This window comes from Uloborus diversus, chromosome 4, assembly GCF_026930045.1.
Source record: "Uloborus diversus isolate 005 chromosome 4, Udiv.v.3.1, whole genome shotgun sequence".
Lineage (NCBI taxonomy): Eukaryota > Metazoa > Arthropoda > Arachnida > Araneae > Uloboridae > Uloborus > Uloborus diversus.
Window position 1 is genome coordinate 65,706,784 of NC_072734.1, and position 23,848 is coordinate 65,730,631.

A 23,848-nucleotide genomic window follows, 5' to 3' on the forward strand; every position below is an offset into this window, starting at 1 on the left:
GCATAACAATGAATGTAAAATTACAAGGCATTTTCCTGTGAAAATCATACAACCAAACCACTGCACGGGCCTCTCATAGCTATTGTTACACAGAGCACACAAGAACGAGATATTTAGCATATATGAGAAAATTATGTCTTTAGTTAAAATTAACCATGATTCTTCATCAGTTTTTTCCGTTCTGAAAAGACCAGTAAAGGCTTGATTCATTTCTAATAATTTAAAAAATGGAAAACAATTGCTCATGTCTGGAAATGTGTCGAGTTTTCATCAACCATTACGGAGAACCAGCAATATTTTTTTTTTTTTTTTGAAAATTAATTTGGGATTTACGTAAATTGAATGTGCTCATTTTTTATTGTTCCTCTCAAAAGATTTGGGAGTGCAACTGACCCCCTCGACCCCCCTTTTTGCCGCCCCTGTGTGGATAGTTGTGTGTATGAATGTGTGTGTGGGGGGGGGGTATGTGTATGTGTCTGTGTGCAGGCATGAATGTGTGGGTAGTTGTGTGTGTATGTTTTTGTGTGTATGTGTGAATGTCAGTATGTATGCGTGTGTGTATGTGTGTGTATGTGTTTGTGTGCGTGTGCAGTTGTGTATGTATGCGCGTGTGTGTAGGACATGGGTGCAACCTGGTGACGGCTTTCGCTATAGGAGCAGCATCGTGAGGAGCCCATCGACGGTGATGGTGCGGAGGGTAGCGTGGCGGTGGGAAAAATCAAAAGACGCCAAAAACAGTCAAGTGAAAACAATAAGCCATCGTGATTGCTCAAAAAAAAAGAAGAAAAAAAAAAGAAAGAAACAAGATAAATCGCCAAATAATAATCAGAAAGAGAAATTTTTACCTCAAAACAAAAACAAAGTTTAATTTCGTTGCAGTCTAGAAAAAAATGGCACCATTCTAAAACTTTATTCGCATCTCTAGAGCTCGAATATGCTACCTTGCAGTGATTATTAATACTAAAGGGAAAAGGTAAAACATTCCATTCCACGTGTTTTCTTTGGAGTAAATTACAGGCTTCAGACAGTTTATGGTGTAATGTAATTTCAGAAGAATAGAAAAGAAAGCTTACCACAAGTACGATAAAAAATCGCTGTCATTCACTAAGCGTCAAAGCAAGTTAAAAGTTATAAGTTACGGCATGCGTTTGTTGTACCTTTTTCTTCCGCCATTAGACAGTGGCTGCAGCGCCCCCTATAGTTTATTGGAGTCGCGAATTCACGCTAATTTAAAATGACATCGCGCAAACGATATTTTTCCGATGTGAAAATGGAGTTCCATTAGGTTTGAAAGTGTTTTAAATGTTGTTCCCGGTGATTTTACAGGCTTTTTGTTTTGGAATTTGAAGATTGTGGATGAAACTTATTCGGAACTCCAGCGCTCGAATACGCTACCTTGCGGTGATTTACAAAACTGCCGATGAAATTAAAACATTGCCACGTTGCGTTCCACGTGTGTCTGTTGACGTAAACACAGGCAGTTTGTTCTGAGTATTTATTAACGCAATCGATGAGTCTTAGTTTGCTTTCAGCTACAGAAATTAATTCGTCCCTCAGTAGTATTCTCGAGCTTCTCAAAATAATGTTGGTTTTCCTTATTCCCTTCTAAAATATGAGTTGATTGAAAATGGTGAAAGCGAAAACTGGATTAACAAACTTGGGTAACGTTATACAAGGTAAAAAATTTTATTGTTTTGTATGAATTTGTAAGAATATGAGTTTTTTTTTCATCTTAAATTAATTTAACTAACCATCTTTTACAGCAGCATTTAGTTGGAATGGACGGTATGCAAAATATTTTCTTGAATATATTATCGTAGAACAAAATGAAAAATGTTTCACTGAGAAAGAATTACTTTATTCCTTTTATTCTCAGCTGAAAGGTTTCGCCAAATTTGTTTAGGGTTATAGTTTTAGTATTGTGCGAGCAAAGTAGCCTTGGCGAGATTTCGCGTTTTTAGTTAAACCATTTTTAATTTTTATCATGAGTGGAATAAAATGGTAGTAAGATTCGCAACTCCAACGAACTATAGGGGGCACTGAAGTCACTGTCTAATGGCGGAATTGAAAACTACAACAAACGCACATGGTAACGAAGAAAATGCTAAAAGTGTTGTGATTTTTGTTGTTATGTATGATTTTTTCGCTTTATTCTTTTAAAATTAATTTTCAAAGTCTTGTGGATATTCTGGCCCACGTAGAAAGAAATGAGAATTCAAGAAGCATTACTAAACGTCAAAGATTCATGCAAACTACGTAGTTCGTAGTTCTAAGCAGCTATTTCCACGATGTTGAATTCGATATTTATCAATTCTTGATAAAACTAAATAATAATTGTGGCCTGACAAGAATAACAATTAATGCTAGAAAATTCAATGTGACATTACAAATTGTTATCGAAAGAAGATGATACTTTTTTGCCTTGCTTGGCTAGCGCTTATTTTTTTTTCCATTTGTAGTTGAGTTATTTCTCTCGAATTCCCGAATCGGTTCATTTAAAAATTTTCTGTTTCGATTTTTCTAATTTCTGAGTTACGATTTAATTGTGTCATGTTATGCAAATCATCAACAAAATTCTCACGGATATATGGTGGTAGTTTTCTTTTCAGTTGATTGACCATTATTTCCTTTCACTTATCGAATTCTGTAATCTTACTACCATTTTATTCCACTCATGATAAAAATTAAAAATGGTTTAACTAAAAACGCGAAATCTCGCCAAGGCTACTTTGCTCGCACAATACTAAAAATTAATAACCCTAAACAAATTTGGCGAAACCTTTCAGCTGAGAATAAAAGGAATAAAGTAAATTCTTTCTCGGTTATTCATTTTGTTCTACGATAATATATTCAAGAAAATATTTTGCATACTGTCCATTCCAACTAAATGCTGCTGTAAAATATGGTAAGTTTAATTAATTTAAGATTAAAAAAACCCCCATATTCTTACAAATTCATACAAAACAATAAAAAATTTTACCTGGTATAACGTTATCCAATTTTGTTAATCCAGAGTTTTCTTGTTTACGCTTCCACCATTTAATACTTTTGAGAAGCTTAGAAGCTTTCGAAATTATTTTGAGAAGCTCGAGAATACTACTAAGGGACGAATTAATTTCTGTTGTTGAAGGCGTTCTTAGACATGTTGAATGCGTTACTCAGAACAAACTGACCGCGTTTACGTCAACAGACACACGTGATGCGCAACGTGGCAATGTTTTAGGTGCAGACGCAGTTTTATAAATCACCGCAAGGTAGCGTATTCGAGCGCTGGAGTTCCGAATTACAGAATTCGATAAGTAAAAAGAAATAATGGTCAATCAACTGAAAAGAAAACTACCACCATATATCCGTAAGAATTCTGTAGATAATTTGCATAACTTGACATAATTAAATCGTAACTCAGAAATTAGAAAAATCGAAACAGAAAAATTTTAAATTAACCGATTCGGGAATTCGAGAGAAATAACTCAGCAACAAATCCAAAACAATAAGCGCTAGCCAAGCAAGGCAAAGAAGTATCATCTTCTTTCGATAATAATTTGTAATGTCATATTGAATTTTCTAGCATTAATTGTTGTTCTTGTCAGGCTACAATTATTATTTAGTTTTATCAAGAATTGATAAATATCGAATTCAACATCGTGGAAATAGCTGCTTAGAACTACGAACTACGTAGTTTACATTAATCTTTGACGTTTAGTAATGCTTCTTGAATTCTCATTTCTTTCTACGTGGCCAGAATATCCACAAGACTTTGAAAATTAATTTAAAAAGAATAAAGCGAAAAATATTATACATACGTACAAAAATCACAACACTTTTAGCATTTTCTTCGTTACCACATGCGTTTGTTTTAGTTTTTAAGTCGGCCATTAGACAGTGACTGCAGTGCCCCCTATAGTTCGTTGGAGTTGCGAATTGTAAAAGCAAAGCAAAGAGCGAAAATTGAAAGTTATTTTAAAAGCCTTGCTTGAATTAGTTACAAATATTTTCGCGGTTTTTCGAATGAGACTCTAATCAAAGAAATCGAATAATTATTTCGGGTATAAAAAGCCATTTTTCGGTCCTAAAATTTAAATTGGAACTGTTCGGTTCTTTTTTGGCGTTTGAAAAGTTGTATATCAAACTAAATTTTATTAAATTGTGTTTAGATGAGCCATTTTACAACTCAGCAGCTCCCATAGAACGTGAGTAATGACATTTTAAAGCACTGTCGACAGGTTAAAAAAAAAAGTGCCTTTGAATGAATTTCAAAAATTAATTACTCCTCAGTTAGGATAGTGATAGATTTTTAAAAATAATATTACACATACAAATTCAAAGTGTCAAGTTGATTTGACATGAAATAATCGTTTTCTAGAATTCATTTTAGAATTGAATAGATAAAATGAATTTTTTAATTGAGGCAGAGAAGCAAATGGATGTAAGTGAACGTTTTAAAGTTTCGAATAAAACGCGTTTAAAATTCAGATCCTCGAGAGGCGCTCATTGAAATTTTTCCTAAATCATAGCAGCTACTAAATCTTGACCACGGGAAGATCGCGAATGACCTTGAACCAGAAACATCATTTGTAGTAGGTCGAATCAGCCAGAAAGCGCCGAGTAGTAAGGAGAGGGTGCGATCTTGTTGATCTATGTATTACAAAACTGTAACAAACACCCTGTTGCAAATACAGTAGTACCTCCTGTAAGGGACACCCCCAAATAAGAGACAACTCTATTTAAGGGACATTTTTTCTGGTCCTAGTCCCTTTGAATTGGAACCCCCATGTATTTCCCTCTGAATAAGAGACATTCTATTTAAGGGACAGTTACAGAGAAAACTTAACAACAATTAATGTATAAATGTATCATGCAAAGCATTGAATTTACTGGAATTTTAGAATCTAAAATTCAACTGATGAAAGTTTGACACAAACGTTTACAAATATGGATGTATTGTGAAATTCTTGCTAAAATTTGCATGTATGTTTTCTCCTCTTAGCATTTTTTTTTTCAAGTAGGCTCACAATGAGTTTTGAAGTTAAAAAACTCCCTCTGTTTTGTCTTGCAAACATTAAAACGGTTAGGCAAATTAAATTTTAAGAGTTTTCATCTTTCCATCTTATTTCAAAGCTTTTAAATTGAAAATGAGTACTCATAGTAAACAGAAAATGCCAGATGGCTCTTGAAAATGCAGCTGTTATGCAAACCATGAAGCTAGCAGAAGTGCAGGATTTTGATTGTGAATTATATTTATTTGTGAATAACTAATTGTAATATTGGTGCTTTAATACTCATTGCAGGTAAAACTCCTTCCGAAGTGCTAATATATAGATATATTCTGAATATTTGCTTCAAAATTTGTGAAATGATCTATATAACGCAAAAACCTGTATAACGCAAAAGCTCTGGTCCCAAGGAGTGCGTTATAACGGTGTTCTACTATATTGCATGCATCATTTCATATACCTCCGAAGAAGGGACACCTCTATTTAAGGGACGAAATTTCTGGTCCCCTCAGTGTCCCTTATTGAGAGGTTCTACTGTAATACAAATGATGTTCCTGCTTCAAGGTCATTCGCTATCTCTCCGTGGTCAAGCTTAACCAGAGCTACTAGTACTATCTCCTACCCAAAATAGAAGGAGAAGTTCTCCCACTATTTGTGCTAATTGTCTCCAAATTTTTTATTTTGACAATTACAGCCCTTTGCTTCTCAATGCCTCAATTCATCTTTTAAACTGAGTTTCTATCCGTTGAGTAATTCTATTAGTACCATGATGCTAGTTTTATACATATCGCAATTTCATCAAACTAGATATAAAATACTGCATACATTCCGCCTGAAAAATACTAGTTTTATGTTTAGGCATATTATTTAAACATCTGATACTAATTTATTTTAAAGTATCGACTATTATGAAAACAATGCAAAAAGCAGAACATCGAATCTTACCTTAAATCTCCGTGATGAAACGGCGAGTTCGAATTTTTTTCTTCTCTTGCCTACAAATTATTGAATTTTAAATAAGACCAAATCACGATTAAATGAAATACTAAATAATTAATTATACATGAATACATGTTTTTGCTTCTGCTGTTCTACAATTAAACATTTCCTCAAAAAAATTACGTACAAATGTAAGAAGAACTTTACAAGGTAAATCAAAAAACAATTTAGTTAGTCGAAAACCTATAGGTTGCATTTTTTAAAGTTAGCTAGCAATTTTATCAAGTACAAGTAACGAAATCAACTGGCAGCTGCGTTACTGAAAAACTGGACGCATAATCAATGAATTTTGAAGATGAGAAAATACTCCGTGACATTTTTATATGAAATTTATTGTAGAGAGGGAATTACTCGAAAACCAGCTTTTTTTTTCTATCGAATTCTGAATCTATTCATGTACACATGTGCGAGTAACTGAAGAATGTACACATCTTAAAGTTGTAAAAGCCAGCATGGGCGCTCATATGCAAAATTGTAAAGGGGGGGGGGGCTCAGAAATTTTAACCATGGTTTAGCAGGATATTTTCCCCATGGAAGCAAATTTCAGGACAGATTCGAGTCATTAAAATTTGACATTTTTAATTATTTACTCATTAATGGCTGGAGAAGAAATATTTTTATATTTTTGCAAAGAAAAAAGTACTAAAAGCAAAAAAGTTCTAACTTTCAAGGGCCCCCCCCCTTGCCCCCCTATTTGGGCGCCCTTGAAAGCCAGTGGTTGGGTATGACCCCTTCTTAACCCCTGAAACAGACGCGTCATTTCGAATTTTTCCAGGGCATGGGAGTAGTGATGTGCCGGATCGTCAAAAAAGTAGATCCGCGGATCCGGATCCGGATCATTAGTGTCAAGATCCGCGGATACGGATACGGATCTCTCTTGTTTTTTTTTTTTTTTTAACCCAGTTCAACTATCCAAGTGTTTAATTTGTTACGGAAGGTATTTCCGTCAGAATGACAACACTGCTTCTTCAAAAAATGTCATCTGCGGCGAAAATATAATCAAGACTATGATTTACTCTTTAAAGAAATCTCCGTTAAAATTGAGGGAGAGTTGGAAGGAACGGGTCAACGCTGCATTAATGCTTAGATAGAATATGATAAATTACTTCTAGCTTGCTCGGTAGATGTAGGATACAGGAGCAAGAGTTCAAAGCTGCTACTGCAAAGGCTAGAAATATTTTTCGCATTTTATTTCAGCATAAATGCAGCGCTGACCCATTCCATCCAACGTACCCCCGACCGACAAAATAACAGAGCCGGGAATACCTTTACAAACAGTAAATAGATAATTTAGTCTCACTTTTTTTGAAGAATGCCGAGAAAAAACCAAAATGAAGAATAATAGAAACCCCAAATCAATAACAGAAACTAATATTAAACTAAAAATTAAAAAAAAAAAAAAAAGCATGCCGACCTGATATTGAGATGGATTTTGCGGGTCAGAACACACATTGTTAGCAAATATGAACTGACAGCGGATAAAAATTTTAAATCGTTGAGCTTTTCTCCTTATCCGACTATGAAATAGCTACCGATCACGAGTAGAAAGGCTTTGAATTGCATTTAAAATTTCCTTAATACGATATTGCTTTTACTGTATATAACTTGGAAGTTCCAAACAAATATCAAACGCAGAAAACTTCGTTCTTTGAATTTAGGGACAATATTTTTAACGTGCGGGTAAGTTTTTACTACCATAATTCTGAAATACGTTAAGTAGGTTTTTATTAATATATCCGGTAATTCAAGTTCTCTCTGCAAAAACGAGACCAAGCTAAGAACACTTTCATCAAGTCACCTTCTGAACGAAAAAAAAAAAATTAAAATCAGTTCATCTGTTTAGGGGCTACGATGCCACAAATAGACACAGATACACTTTTAAAACTTATTACCCGTTTCTTTTTGGAACGGGGGGGGGGGGGGGGGGTACAAATTGGCTTCTGAAATGATACCTTATAATTCAAATAGGGAATAAAGCCTAATTTAAACGGAATTTAAGAGTCTTTTATTCAAATATTTAAGAATTTTTCGAATAGAAAAGATCCATCAAAAAAGTAGCGGATACGGATACAGATCTTTATTTTTCCCTCGGATATCCGCGGATACGGATACGGATATCCGGAACCAGAGCCGTCCCAAAGGGGGGGGGGGGGGGCGAGCGGGGCAATCGCCCCGGGCGCCATGAAATGAGGGGACGTCGCAAGGCGCACCTCGTTTCGACGGAACACGACGACACTCACACGAAATGATTGTATAAAATTAGGGGCGCCTTGCGGCGCCCCCTCATTTCAGGTATCATAGACACACAAAATAGAGAATCATTGCAATGATTCTTTATTTTATCCTATGGCACGAAAATATTCTTGTCTCTCAGTCTCCAAAACATTCGTTTCCTTTGTATCATTGAAACAGATACAATATCTAAGACTATAACTGTTTAGAATCAAACAAAATGCACTTCTCGTTTGTCTAGTTCTCACCAAATTTGCTTGAGTTCTGCCCAAGCATGCAGTGACGTAACCAAAATTTTTTTTTAAAGAGGACACATTTAAAAAAAAAAAAAATATTGATCCGATAGGAAAAAAAGGTCAAAAGGTGTCCGGTCAAAATTTTGAAACTTTTAGTTTTAAAAACGCAATTTTAGCCTTAAAAGGCGATTATAGGCCGTGTTTATTGACGTTAGGGTAAGAGAGAGGGAGCTCAGACACTGTTTCCGATTGATTTTTTTTTTAATAGATTGAAATCAATTCCTGCAAGTTTTCGAATTTGAAGTTTCAAAAACGCAACTTTTGACAAACTTTGAAGATTTTATAAATAGGAGGATCTGGAGCATTTCCCATTAAAAATTTTCAAAACTATGGATCAAAAAATTTCAGCAGTTTTTTACTTTCAGGGGCTATCCCACTTAAATTTTTTGTGAGTGTCGTTTGAAAAACGCATTGCTTGTGATATTAAAGAAAGGCGGCATGGGGACCCTTACGCGAATATTTTCTTAAACTCAAGTCTTAAAAGCAATTTGTAACGCCATATTATGTAATATTAGAACAGTGCTTTTTCGAAATTACAGCTCCAAAAATGATGCAATTCTGAGCGATTTTCGGTGTTGTTGGGGGCTTCTCCTTAAAACTTACAAATATTTGATGCAAAAGAATATCTTTGTTTATAACATATAAAGAAAGCTGATATTAAATTGGTACAACTAAAACCAAAAAAAAAACTCTTGAAAAGAATCATTGGATGAGTCCAGATCGAAATTTATTTTTGATGTAATTTACTCCGATAAATACATTTTCTATTTATAATCAGCAAATTATTTATTCGTGTTTTTAGTTTGAACAATATGAATAACCAAGTCAGTTTTAATTGTTTGTTTTTTATCTAGTGGGATAACATTTTACTAGATAAATATTTGGATTTTTAACATTTCTATTTTTCGAAATGTATTTGGGGCATTAATGTTTCACTATTAAAAACAGATTCATTGCTTGAGTTTTAATTTGTATGATGCATAGCCCTTTGGTTGTTCTGTTTATCAATATGTAAAAAAAAAAAAAAAAAAATCATGTATGTATTATGCGCTGGTGTTATAACTAACTTGATTTTTCTGTGTATATAGGGGAGGGGGGGGCGCCAGGAAACTTTCGCCCCCGGGCGCCGTCAGCTCTTCGGACGGCCCTGTCCGTAACATCACTACATGGGAGGCAGAAAGTACAAACTCAATACAATTTATATCAAAAAGCAACAAAAACTACGCCCACTTAGAGTATATATATTAATTTATCAAAACTATGAGAGAGGAGGGAGTTGATTCTCCCTCCTGACCCTTTAAAACACATTAAGATACGAACCTCGTCACACATCTTATGAAAAATGAGAGCTTTAATGAAGGAAATTCTTAAAACAAGCACGTGTTGGTGTAATCAATTTACGAACGGTTTGTTGGCTAAAAAATTAGGCATCTGTTTAGGTAAATGATCCTTTCATGAGGGGGAGGGAGATTCTTCGCCCGCGATGTCATTGACCTCCCTCACCTCCATCGCCTTTCATTCCGACAGGTGGTTTATAGTTACCTGCGTGGATGAACATTTGTCATCGTCTGTTAAATGTGTCTTTCGCGTGATTTCCAACCGTTAAACCCCTCTCTACTCGTAAAGATGGAGCACATCGTATCGTCTGCTCGGTCCAAATAAATATACAACCGCGCGTTTAAATAAATCATCGTTAAAAAACGTTCTGATTTTTGTCCCCTCATCCGGTGTGTCGCAACTCGGAAACGTTTCTTTTTTCATATACAGTGGATTTTTCTCTCTATCTAAACACTCCCTAATGTGAACACCCCTACATTCTGAACAAAAATTTATGGTCCCAACGAATACATAAGCATTACCCAGTCTCCCTCTATAATGAACACCCCCATTATTTGAACAAATTTGTTTGATCCCATCAGTGCTCAGAATAGAGAAAGTATGCGAAAATTATCGAGATGCTGGGATATTATTTGCTATAGCTAAGGACCGGCAACAAGAACTAGACCCATACTTTGGGGAGGGAGGGAGCAGGGGGCGCCCCGATGGGAGGTCACTGCGACCTCCCAACAATTTTCTTCTTTGGCAAATTTTTGTCCGACGATTCGGCAAAATCATCGTCATTCGGCAAAATTTGGGGTTCCATTCGGCAAATTGACAATTTTTGTCCTCCCAAAAATTTTGGGGCGCCCCTGGAGGAAGAAGGGTAGGGGGGAATTGATATGGTCGACTGGAACAACGTTGGATGTTGCAAAACACAAATTTTTTGCAGGAGAGCGTTTTTTCTGAGAGTACAACTAAATTTGAAAAGCAGCAGAAAACCAATTAAAAAAAAATCAACGTTGTTCCAGTCGACCCATTTAATTGCCCCCTCCTCATTTCAAGAAATTTCGGAAACACAAACACACACACACATAAATATTTATACATAGACAGCAAAAGGAAGGATTGGACGTTAAATCGTCCAGAAACGCTGGTCTTAAGCTGTAGTAGTAACCAAACCACTAGTACGATAGTACGGCCGCACCCTTTCCTTTTTTGCAAAGCCGTATACGTATAGTAACTAAAAATAAGGGCCATAACGTAACTGTGTATTATTTAATTTCTATGATGAAGTTTTTATTTGGTTCCATCGACTTCGCTATAAACAGGTGTGACTGTAGCAGGCTCGTCATTTGGGCAATCAGAGGGGGTCACTTGACCCCCCCCCCCCCCATAGGTTTTTGTAAGCATAATGTGCTTATGTACATTTGTTTGGACTCAGATGCTGTTTTCCGTTAAAGTGCATTGAATTCAACCCTTCGCTCACCCCCCCCCCCCCACCTACCGGAAAACTTTGAAATGACTGGACGGAACACAACTGTAGTAAGGATTGTTATAACCAACCCTTCCTCAGCAGAGCCTGGCTTATCACTCGGCCCAATGAGCCCAGCTTAGACCCCCGTCTTAGCTTTGGGACAGGAGCCCGAAAAATTAACAGACCATATGAGGCAGGGAGAAGCAAAGGGATGTAAGTGGACATTTTCAAGTTTTAAGTAAAACGCGTTTAAAGATGAAATCCTGGGTAGACATTCATTGAATTTTTTTTCTAAATCATGATGTATAGCAGCACCTATACCAGGGTTACTAGTACCATCTCAGAAGAGGTTCACCTACCACGTGTACTGGTTATCTCCAAATTTTTAATTTTGCCACTTACATTCCTTTGCTTCTCACTGCCTCATATAATGGAGAAGGGAAAAGCTCTGAGAATATTCTCTTTCATCATCTAATGCTTTTCTCACACGTATATCTAATGCTTTTTATACACATACATCTGATACTGTTTACACATATGCACTTGATATATTGCTGTTTATAATGAATATAATATATTTGATGAAGGTTATCTTTTCCCAAGGGTCAGTTAGGGTAAAAGCAAACATGCGGTCAGCGATGCCCCGATAGGAGGTCACTGTGAGCTCCCAAAAATTTTCCTTATCCGGCAAATTTTTTCTGAAGATTCACAAAATTATCATTATTTGGCCAAAATTGGAGTTCTATTCGGTAAAATTATCATCATTCGGCAAAATTTGGAGCTCCATTCGAGAAAAGTGAGAATTTCTGACTCCCCAAAATGCAAGAAAAAAAAAAAAAAAAGAAGAAGATGGGAAAATTAGTTTTACCTGTTACGTAGAAGATTACTAAAACATTAAGTTATGAATTTCACCTTCCCAGCTATTTTTTACGCGCAATTTAGGTGCATACATTTACCCCATAAATGCTGTACTATGGGGTAAATGGAAGTAACGAAGTTTTCCATTCTTATTTTCTTATCTTTTTTTTCTTTGGAAGATTGAATTTTGACGTACTTTTATGTACATTTTATATGAATTCAAACTTTTCAAAATATATAAATTCAAACATTTTATACAAATCATAACTTTTTCAAGTAGAATTCTGAAAATTGACAGGATTACTTATCTCGTTATATGTGTCCTTCACACGAAATTTCATTAAAATCGGAAATAGTGAGGAGTTTAAAAAGGTGACTGACCTGACGTATGGAACTTCACAATGTAAAACATGTGAACATTCCTGATTTTTTTTCAGTACCTTGCCATTGCGATCCCAGTCTAAGTTTTGATGTAGTAGAATAGTGGAAGAGCTATGAAATATATATATTTTTAAAGGAGTTCTTGGGGGGCATGTTTTGAGATATTCAAGGTCAAAAGTCACGGTGAATGACCTTGAAAACTTAGAGCTGTCAGAAGAAAGTCATGTTATATATCAATAAAAAGTTCTATTCTTTAGCTTTACAATGGTTTTTGATTTTTTTATTCTACTATAATTAGGAGAGAAGTTACAGTCATTTGTGTGTCGCAACTTTTCGTCTTTTTCAGTTTTTTAACAGCCCTGTATTTTGTAAAATTTTTTCAAGGAGAATTCTAAAATTTAACGGGATTACTTATCTTGCCATATGTGTCCCTCACACTAAGACTAAATTTCGTTAAAATCGGATATGGTGAGGTCAAGAAGGTGATTGATCTGACATGGAATTGCCCATATGGTCCATTCGGTACCCCCTTCCTCCGCCCGGCCGAGGAACTCATGGATCCTGTACTTGAAATATTTTCAGTAAGTTACTGCCCTACAGCCAGGGCTAAGGCAGAAGGCAGAAGCCCTGTGTTTCACGCGAAAAAGCTACGAATCGCGGAAGGATACCCGGCGTATTCATGAGCCACCTGTATGCCGCTGGATCGATACGGGACGCCACTTCGGGGACATAGCGCTCTTTTGGCTGCTTTTGGATTCTGTCATCAGTGATTAATGAAAGTCACGGGAGTGCGATCACGTGATTGGCCAATTCAATAGACCGAGATGAACGAAGCGCTTAGTTTCTGTTTCGAGGAAACGTCGAGTTTTTGCAGTAATGGGGTCGCTTCCAAAATTTTAAAAGTATTTTTTTTTTGAAAGATCTTGCTTAAAAATATAGGATCTGACCATTTTTTAAGTAATTTTTTCAAGTTTATTTTTTTTTTAAAATTACTTAAATCGGTGAGCTTTCATTGTTTACGTTTCTGTCGTGTGACATCACCAATGATGAAATGACATTCAGTGTTGCCATTCGCGGAGAAAAATATTTAATTCGCATCTTTACTCACGTGTATTCTCAACGATATGGTTGGTAGCAAGCGTAGAGCACAATTTTAATTCGCTGCTTGATTATCATAACGTGGAAACGTAGTAGAAAGATGCGACAAATTGCATCATTTGCGACGTCATAAAGACCACGCCTTGTTTGAAAAATCGGACATTTAAAAAAATTAATTAAAAATAACTGTTGGGAAAAATGAAAGTATTTTCTGGGTCCGTGTTATTATTTTTACTCATTCTATTAATTTCAGTGACTAAAAGTAGTACTTTTGACTGAAGGAAACAACCCCATTTTCAAACAACTGAGTTTCTACGGCATGACTCGACACAAAACTGAAAAACAGACAAAAATAATTTGGAAAAACTAAATCATAAAGCAGTTAACTTTATGAAATTTGAATTCAAGGAACGAAATTATAAAGTTATCAAAATAGTGATAGTACCATAAATGAATAAAATAAGATAAATATATAAACAAATAGTCAAAATGAAGTTTCAAAAAACAAAATCTTTTGACGGGTGACTTTTCATCCACAAGCTCATTTCTTTTGCATAGAAAAAGGCGTTCCTTATAACGTTGAAACATGTGTCTGCAATTTGTAATCTTTAGCGCTGTTATTTCTTATGTTACTTTTCAGCACCAAGGTATTGTATGGATTCAAAAAACGAAGTTATTTAGCAGACAAAACAAAGATTCAAGAAACAAAATTTATAAAGCAGTCAAAAAAAAAAAAAAAATCTAATTTGAATTCTGAAACTTTGAATTCAAATTATGTTTTTCGCAATCACGAGTTGCGACAAGACTCTACTTATTAGAGTTATTGTGTCTAGAAATGGCTCCCCCCCCCCAAGCATGTCCCTCCTCCTGGGTGGTTATGTGTGTATAGTTGTGTGTGTGCAGGCTTAAGTGTGTGCACGTAGGCCTGTGTATGTGTGTAAAGGCGCTCACGCGTTGGCGAGTGTGTATGAGCATGCGTGTGAAGGACATGGACGCCACCACCCAGCAGAAGTGGATTCCGGGGGACAGTGCTCAGGAACAGAGCAGCCGTGCCGCCGCCGCGCCGGTGGGCGGTGGTGCTGCTGGTCCAAGCTGAAAAATAATCCCAACGTCAAGGACTGTCAAATGAGAACAATAAGCAATCGTGATTGCTCAAAAAAAAAAAAAAAAAAATGTGGAATGCACTGTTAAACGCTATAGGCTGCAGTACAATAGGGGGTGTATACAAATGATATTCAACCTTCATTTCACTCAGGTCACATACAAATGTGACAACTATGGAAAATAACCAAATATTATTGATAATCAATTTGTTTTTTTTTTTTTTTTGATAATGTCGCTGAATTTATTGCAATAAGTCTTTTTCTTTCTAAACTAGTCTGCAATTGCTTGAAAAAGAATAAGGTTTTTTTTTAGGGTGTACCAAATTTATGTGCTTGCTCAAAAATAGTTTATCACGTTGTGTCAAGATTTTTGGAGGACTTGACCAGGCCCATGGGCGTATCCAGAGGGAAGCAACGAAGGATAGCTGCCCCACCTTTCAATGTAAAAAATATCTTTACTAATAATAAAGCTGAAAGTCTCTCTCTCTGTCAGGATCTCTGTGACGCACATAGCGCCTAGACCGTTCGGCCGATTTTCATGAAATTTGGCACAAAGTTAGTTTGTAGCATGGTGGTGTGCACTTCGAAGTGATTTTTTGAAAATTCGATGTGGTTCTTTTTCTATTCCAATTTTAAGAACAAAATTATCATAAGATGGACGAGTAAATTACGAAATTATCATAACGTGGAACCGTAACATTGGCACAAGCCAATTGGCGAGAAAATTCACCATACATTATTTGTAAATATACAGGCGAACCAAAAGACCTTTTAATTTTCAATTGCGGGCAAAACCGTGCGGGTACCACTAGTTTGAAATAAAACCAAAAAAAAAAAAAGGAAAAAAAGTCAAATAATAATAATAATTTACGGTTGTTTCAGTTTCTAGATTTGTCGATCAGTTCTGCAGTAGTAACTTTTTTTCCTGAATTTGAAAGTGTATATTTCTCCTTTGGAAACTCTTTGTAAAGGGGAAAAGTTGTTGGTGTTTAGTGGCGTTACCGTCGTAATAACGCTATGAAGCTAACGCAAAGTGATACAACGCAACAACACTTGCCTTTTCCAAAAAAAAAAACCTTCTTTTTTACGCACGAACCCTCTTCATGCAGCGTAAAAAAAATTAAATTTCAAAACGTTCCTCCCCCAGAATTTCAGAATTTTCTGGGGGGAAGAAGGAGGGAATATTTTTACTCGAAATTCAGTTGAAAGGGAAAACCAACAACATACACACATGCATAATTAAATTGTTTCCCAACCCGGGAAGGGAGCAATCCCCCCTCCTCATCGCCCAAGTGACGGGCCTGCCTCCCCCCCCCCTCGTTTTGAGCTGGATACGCCCTTGACCAGACCGTTCAGGAAAGTCCAGCTAGCTGCATGTATCCTGTGAGCCACAAGTTTGAGTATAACTGATGTAAACTAATTTGACTAAAAGTATTTCGATACTTTTAAAATACAAAAGTGATAAACAATGGAAAGCATATTAAGAAAGAAAAAATGTCTTTTCAGTAGCCCCATAGCCGGGCTTTATGGTAACTGTAGGTAAATTAATGTTACAAGAAATGAGTTTGCAGCTCTGTACCTAAGAGCCAGACTAGCAGTCCGAAAATTGCGATTTTCATTTTATTAGTGGATTGTATGTCACATCCACGATCTATTTCGCATCGAGCCATGTGAACATGTAAAAAGAGCAAGCGATTAAAAGAAGTTTACAACAACAACAGATTAAAAGAAGTTTATTTGTGGTCGATTATTACCTTTAATCTTGTTCATGATGATTGATAATGGAGTTGAAATGCCATGCTTGCAAAGGTCATCAGCGATTCTATGTATTCTTGTATCCTGCGTTCTATTTCAGGGATGAAATATGTTGAATGATGCAAAATGAAATAAAGGATAAATATTTCTATTACTTAATGTAATTGTCATAATTGGACATTTGTTATAAATCGCTTTTCCAATTCCAAAATGTAACCAACGTGTCAATTATGTCACTAACATATCGAAAATGTCATTCACATGACCTGTGAAATACACACTGATCAAAAGTTAAAATAAGCTCTGCTGAAGTCATATTTTAATTGCCTTCAAAACACTCCCGTCGCTTCAAAGGCTTCTGAGGAGAAGCGGGAAGGCGGAGAGGGTTCAAAATATACCGTTTTACATTGAGAAACACCAATGAAAACAGTTTTGACAGTTCGAATTTTTTCACGGGTATGGAGCCTGGCGGTCCAAGGTTTGTGGGACCCTGGGCAAAGGCTTATTGCGGTGTCCCCCAAGTAAACAATATTAATGATTGTATTCTTTTAGGGATATCCATCGCAAGAGTGATGTCCCCGCCCTCAAAAAAGTGGGAAAATATCCCTAAAGAAACAGCCCCTTAAAGATTTCAAACACTCTGCTTTAGCTATTCTTCCTGCCTAGTGTCCCCACCCTCTGTTAATTTATAAATAAAACGAATCTATATTAATTTTATTTAATCCGAATTATACCCACTTAAAATTAACGCAGCATCTTTTTCTCGATACAATTCCCACATACAGTAGGCGCCGCTTAATGTGATCACTTTGGGACAAATTCGATTTGATAACAATAACCGATTGATAACAATAGCCGAAAAGAATCCAGGACGCACAAATTGAAGATTTCTTCAATTCAGTAAGCTTCAGTAGCTTCACTTGATTTTCAATCTCGTCACGATTTTTTTCTTTGTAACTTACGAAGTAATGCTGATAAATCTTTAGTTGTACTGCTTTGACTCATCATGATTAATTTGTCAAAGTGTTTTAAGTTTAAAAGTGTTTTAAGTGTTTTAAATCTGTAAAAATTAAATTGTTAAATCATTGCACTTTTTCTCCATGGCTAAAATGCTTGACCGTTTAGATTGGATTTTTTTTTGTATTGTTGGTCAGGGGAAAAATTTCTTCTGCTTTACTGGTAAGAAGGAAAATTATTTTCCCGGAAGCTACTTGTCAGTGTTTGCCTTTATATTTCTGTTGATTGAGGAACAAAATGAGGGAAAAAATTCAAAGTTTATGAAAAGGTGATAACAATAAACGAAGACACTGATCACAATATCCGACCTTTTTTAGCACATGTTAATATCCAATAGTTCCGGGACTTCGTGATTCTGACAACATTAAGCGAATGATAACATTAACCGTGATCACATTAAGCGGCGCTTACTGTATATACATTTAGGATTGACCTTTTCGTGTGTATGTTGACGTGCGTGTGTGTATGTACGCATGTGTTTAGGATAGGGACGCAACCTGGAGACGGTGCTCGCCAGAGGAGTGGCATCGGGAGGGGCCGGTTGACGGTGGTGCTGCAGAGGAAAGCGGGGGAAAATAAAAAGCACGGACGCCATTCAACAGTCAAATGAAAACAAAAAGTAATTCGTGATTGCTTAAAAAATAATTTGAATTTTGACGTCTGGAATTCAAATTATGTTTTTCGCAATCACTAGTGTGTGTATGTGTGGGTATGTGTGTGTATGCGTGTGTGTGTAGGGCCGCGCCGTCCCTATGTGCAAGAACGTGCGAAGCACGACGTCGCCAGAGCCAAAAAGGCGCCGGGCTCTACCGATCAAAAATGCTCCAAATGAAGGGGAAAAAAAACTCTAACCAAAAAGTAAAATGGAATTCTTTGTATCTAATGGTGGCAGTGAAATTATACTGTTCATTGAAACAATTAATTCGTCTCGCTGAGAATCCAAACGGAAAAATTATTGGCTTGTTGTGCCTAAACATGGCATTCAAAAGCGCCATCTTTTACACGAAAACAAGTGGCTTTAATTAATCTTAATGTGGAGCCATGAATGTTATTTCGGTACGTCTATAATTGGAGACTATGTATTTGTTTTGGATCTAAAATTTAATGCCTTCTGTAATGGTTCTATATTTAAGAATTTTTGATTTTACCAGAAATGATTTCAGTTTCAGATTTTAAGGGGACTATCCTCTATTTCAATTTAGAAATATCATCAGTGCTCTGTTGTCATATTTTGACAGGCACGAAACTTTGAATAATTATTTATCAATTAGAGATTAAAGAGACATAGAGCGGCGTTAACTTTGATATTTAAAATATTTTCTTTTTCTAAAAACGCATTAGCGTTTTTTGGGAAAAGAAAATATTAGCGTCAGGCAGGCATACTTGAAAAAACCCACTATCTCGGTAAAGAGGGGCTTTCAGAATTTTCTACATTTTGAAACATTTTCTTCAGAAATAAACTAAATATTAATCAATACGAAGTCCAGAAATAGACATCATGCTTTCTGGACAGTATATGAAATATTAGAAATTTAAGCTACATCATATTGGTTTCGCCCTTTTTTTAAGTTTACCTACACTTGTTAGACTAAAATACGCAATAATTATTTCGATCAAATTCCAAGATTAAAAAAAAAATGTTAGGGTAAAATGCTTTGATTACTGGCCATCTCTTTTTTAAGAGCAGCTCAATGCAAGGTTCCCCCCCAAAAAAAAGTCATATTTCCAAAGTCAATTTCGATCGTCCCTCTCTTACATCTGCACCCATAATTACTTCGAGACATGAAGTAAAAACGTACACTGTGTTCGAAAACTAAAAATTTACAGATTGGTTTTCGATAAATTAATGGCAAACGTATTTTTTTTTTTTTTTCCATTTTACATTTGTCTGAAAAAACCTCAACTCAGGTGGTAACTATATTTTGCTCAAATGTTACTGCATAAAGACGCTCAAAAGTCATTTGCACGACGGCGCGGATCAGGCTTAGCGCGGGCCTGTGTGTAGGATATATGGACGCAAAATGGAGGCGGTTTCCGCTAGAGCAGCAGCATCTGGAGGGGGCGGTCGACGGTGGTGCTGCAGAGGGAGGCGGGGCTAAAATAAAATCGCATACGAACATCAATACTGTCAAATGAGAACAATAAGCAATGTGATTGCGTAAAAAAGAAAAAAAAAATCGAAACAAAAAAAGAAAAAAAAGATTTTTAATACAAGTCGGCGCGGGGCCCTGTGCGGCTGCACGGACTGCATGCCCCTGTCCAAATGACTAGCCTGAGTGCAAACATTATATCATGTTTCTAAATTCCTCGGGGGGGGGGGGGTTATCGACCGCTTTGATTCTCCAAATGACCGACTGCTTTAGAAAAATCTTAACCTTTTTCTGCCTGTTTGATTTTTGAGCAATCACGATTGCTTATAGTTTTCATTTGACTGTTTTGAATTCCTATCATTTTATTTTCCCACCAGCACCACCGCCGCGTCGACCGGACTCACGATGCTGCTCCTCTTGCAAAAACCGTCTCCAGGTTGCGTTCATATCCTACACACACACACGCCTACACACACATACACGCACTCAAGCCTGCGCACAGACACAAACACACACTCATGCCTGCGCACAGACACAAACACACACTCATGCCTGCGCACAGACACAAACTCACACTCCTACACGCACACATACACACACTCATGTCTGCACACAGACACAAACACATATGCCTACATACACACACGCTCGCCTACACACACACACACGCACGTACACACACAGACACAAACACATATGCCTACATACACACACGCTCGCCTACACACACACACACGCACGTACACACACAGCACTGCATACACAACACGCATACAAATGCATACATACACACATACACACGCACCCACACACATGCGCCTACACAAACACACACGCGTATTCATACACACACGCTCGTGATTGCGAAAAACATAATTTGAATTCAAGATGCCAAAAATTCAAATTAATTTTTTTTTTCAGAACTAACGCACTTCAAACTTTCCCGTATTGGAATCACCCATATGCAAACTTTCCGCTCCCACCCCATGGAACATATCAAACCTCTCGCCAGATTTGGCGACGGAATCGAAACGAGAAAGCAACCTCGCAGTTCCAGCGGCGATGCGGTCCTGAGGCATCGGCAACCAGCTGTCAAACGAGGAGCGCGGCATATCACACAACCGGAGTTCCATCATGGGTGATTCGAAAACAGATGACAGCAAGGCAGCCGATAATAAAACGACTCAAAATGCCGAGGAACCGGCGAGCCCGGCCCCCAACGAAATGCGGGCCATCGTGCTAACAGGTTTCGGAGGCCTCAAAGCCGTGAAAGTGATGAAAAAGCCGGAGCCGACACCGAGCGAAGGCGAAGTGCTCATTAGAGTAAAAGCATGGTATTTCTTGAAATGTTTAAATTCGTTAAAATTGACGTGTTTTGTCTTCTTGGGCGGGAACTATGCTTTCATTCGCCCTAGTTTGTGGGTGTATTGGATCCGTAAAGTGTCTGTACCTTTTCTTGCAGACAACCATCTGTTAGCAAAGCGCGTGAGCCACTTCGGTGGTTTGCAGGAATGAATATTAAATGGAAGCTATGGAGAGGAAATAGGAAAGTAATTTGCATTCACAAGAGCCGAGTATGCAACAATGAGACAGAATAATTAAAATTTAATTTTCACACTGTATGTACATTTGGTTCTCAAAATGTATTACTTTACTTTATAAGTGTGGGCAGAATCCAGGGTGTAATGTGCATGGGAGCTCAGCTCCTCTGTTTTTTTTTAGTCATATGCAAATGCATAAAAGTCAAACATTTATTCAGTATATGAAAAAATTCAGAGGAAGACAGGGCTCTCATTGTCTTTCATTAAAAATTAAACCCTTTCAGAAACCATTTGTTAGTTGAACTAAAAATGATGCTTTCATGAAAATGCTTTTTTTTTTTTCTTATGTCAGCCTGTATTATGGTTTGCCTTTGTTGTATGAGATCATTTTATTTTTGCTACTGTTAAAGATTGGTTAAATAACAGATTTCATAAGTTAAAGATTTTGATTAAATACACAACTTGTATTAATCTTAATTTCATTTCTCCAAATAGTCTTATTTTACAGGATGTTTTAAATGTCATTTATGATTGACACTATATGCATTAATATGCAGGGAAAATTAATTAACTTCCATATTATGAATTACAGTGTTTCCCTTAGATCTAAAAGGGCAGGGTGCTTCCAGAAAAAAGGGCGCTTTTTCAATTAACCATTGGCGTCGTCAGCTGAAATTTATTGGGGGGGGGGGGGGGACATTCTGACAATGTCATTTTCAAATTGTATCAAGAAAAGTGCGTGCATATATATATATAGTATATGAGATAAAAACTTGACATCAAATAGAAATGGGTTTACATTTAAGACAAAATTTTTAAACAGGTACATCTTGATTTACATATTTACACAATAAGAAAAAAAAATTAAATTTCACAAATACATTTTTTCTAGACTGCACATGGGATACGAATATCCGTGCTATTTTTTGCGATCAGTTTCATCCAAAATATTTTTGTGAACGTAACATAAAGCAACATGATTTAACCGCTTTTGTGTCATAGTCGACCTTAGACACATTTCGAGCTTTCTCAGAGCACTAAAGCTTCTTTCAGCTTTACACGACGAAGCGGGGCACACCAAAAGTAGCCGCACCAAATTTTCAACATACTGAAACAGACCCTTAACTTCTTTAACGGCTGACGACAAAGCTTTCTTTGCTTTATCTAAGCAGTTAACTTTAAAGTTTTTATGGAATAGTTGAAGTTCAGTTTCTAAAGCAGCTATGTTGATTTCAGGATAGGGAGCTAACTGTTCTATGTCCTCTACTTTCAAAAGGATATTTTCAAGCAAAAGCTGTCTCTTAACCCCTGGTTGATCCAAAATTCGGTTCTTGAAGCCATTAGTTGCAGTATCTATCATTTCATAGTACTGCTGACGGTAGAATTCTTCACCGGAATTAAACGTTTGCATCTGGTGCCTCAAAAATTGTCCTTAATCTTAGAAATATCTTCTCATTCCCCAGATTTAAACTTATTGTAGCATATTTAGAGATATTTGGTGTCTAGATTACGAAAATACGGCATTGAAACGAAAAGCGAACTGGAAACAGTAAGACTCGAAGTGCGGTTGAACACTTACTCAGAAATTGCACAAAAAAAGAAAGGAAGAACAATGAAATCTATTCCCAAATGTTTAAAATGTGTTGTTGGTATACTGCACGAACTTAGTAAAAAGTTAGATTATTTTTCTAATATGTAAATATTTTTTCAAAGTGTACGAAGACTTTTGTGTGTACGAAGACTTTTGTGAGATAAAGTTTCTGGCACTTTTTGATTATTGATTTCTTAAAAATCAAGTTTTATTATGTTATTAAAAATTTTCATGCAGTTTTGTTGAAAATAGATCATAGATCTTATTATTTAATACCTATTCCAAAATATTAATTTTAACCAATGGATAGGGGCGTATTTCATTGAAAATCGTAAGTGTGTGAACACTTTTGGGAGCCACTGTTTAGGAATTTCATTCGGAAAGTTGAAAAGGTAACCCCATCCAAATGGTATAAAATCAGGGCGCCCCTGTAGGCACTTAACAGAATGGTACTTACCAATCATTGTCTTTTTGAAGACGATTCCGTGGGATGTTGATAGTGGCACCTGGATGATGATGGTGATTCAGTAGATAAAAATTGTTCAGGTTCATTTGATGTAGAAGGTTTGCTACATTTTCCCGTTTTAAGCCACCTCTCCATAGTTGTAATGTCGAATGTGTAAAAAAAGTATAATAACCAAAATAGGAGCTCTCTTCAGGTCACCTGCTCTCAAGGAAATCAAAAGATCACATGAAATTATCTTCATTTTTGTCGAAACGTTTCCCAACAGGGAAATCTTATTCTATTTCTGTCTTTTTTTTCTGGTCATCTTGAGCTTCTTTTTTTGTTGGTCAATTGGAAGTGACATCACAGTATCCATCGTTCTGCTGACTTACGATTTGCTTTTGAAATTACTCTTTAATTTTTAGGCTCCTCCCCTTTTTTTCCTGTAACGTAACTCTTTTTCGGTCAAATTTGAGATGCTGCAAAGACATTTAAGAAACCTCGCTTCGGTAAGGTACTTTGAAGCCACGTGGTGAATAGACACATGAAGAGTCCTTTCCCTTTCTACCCTAAATTTAACCTTTGACCAGCAAAGTGGTCTTCTAAATTTCTTAGCATCCTTTGGCCATGATGTTCTTGCCAGCTGCAAAAAAC

General features: G+C 36.5%; 1 protein-coding gene across 1 annotated transcript in view; it reads left to right on the plus strand.

The window, feature by feature from the left end:
* The first annotated feature begins 20,701 nt into the window (after positions 1-20,701).
* LOC129219823 (synaptic vesicle membrane protein VAT-1 homolog-like) overlaps positions 20,702-23,848 on the plus strand; it is a 28,980-nt gene continuing 25,833 nt past the window's right edge. The window contains exon 1 of the mRNA XM_054854128.1: positions 20,702-20,951. Coding sequence (XP_054710103.1) covers positions 20,752-20,951 — 200 coding nt within the window. The 5' untranslated portion in view covers positions 20,702-20,751. The remainder of the gene's footprint in view (positions 20,952-23,848) is intronic.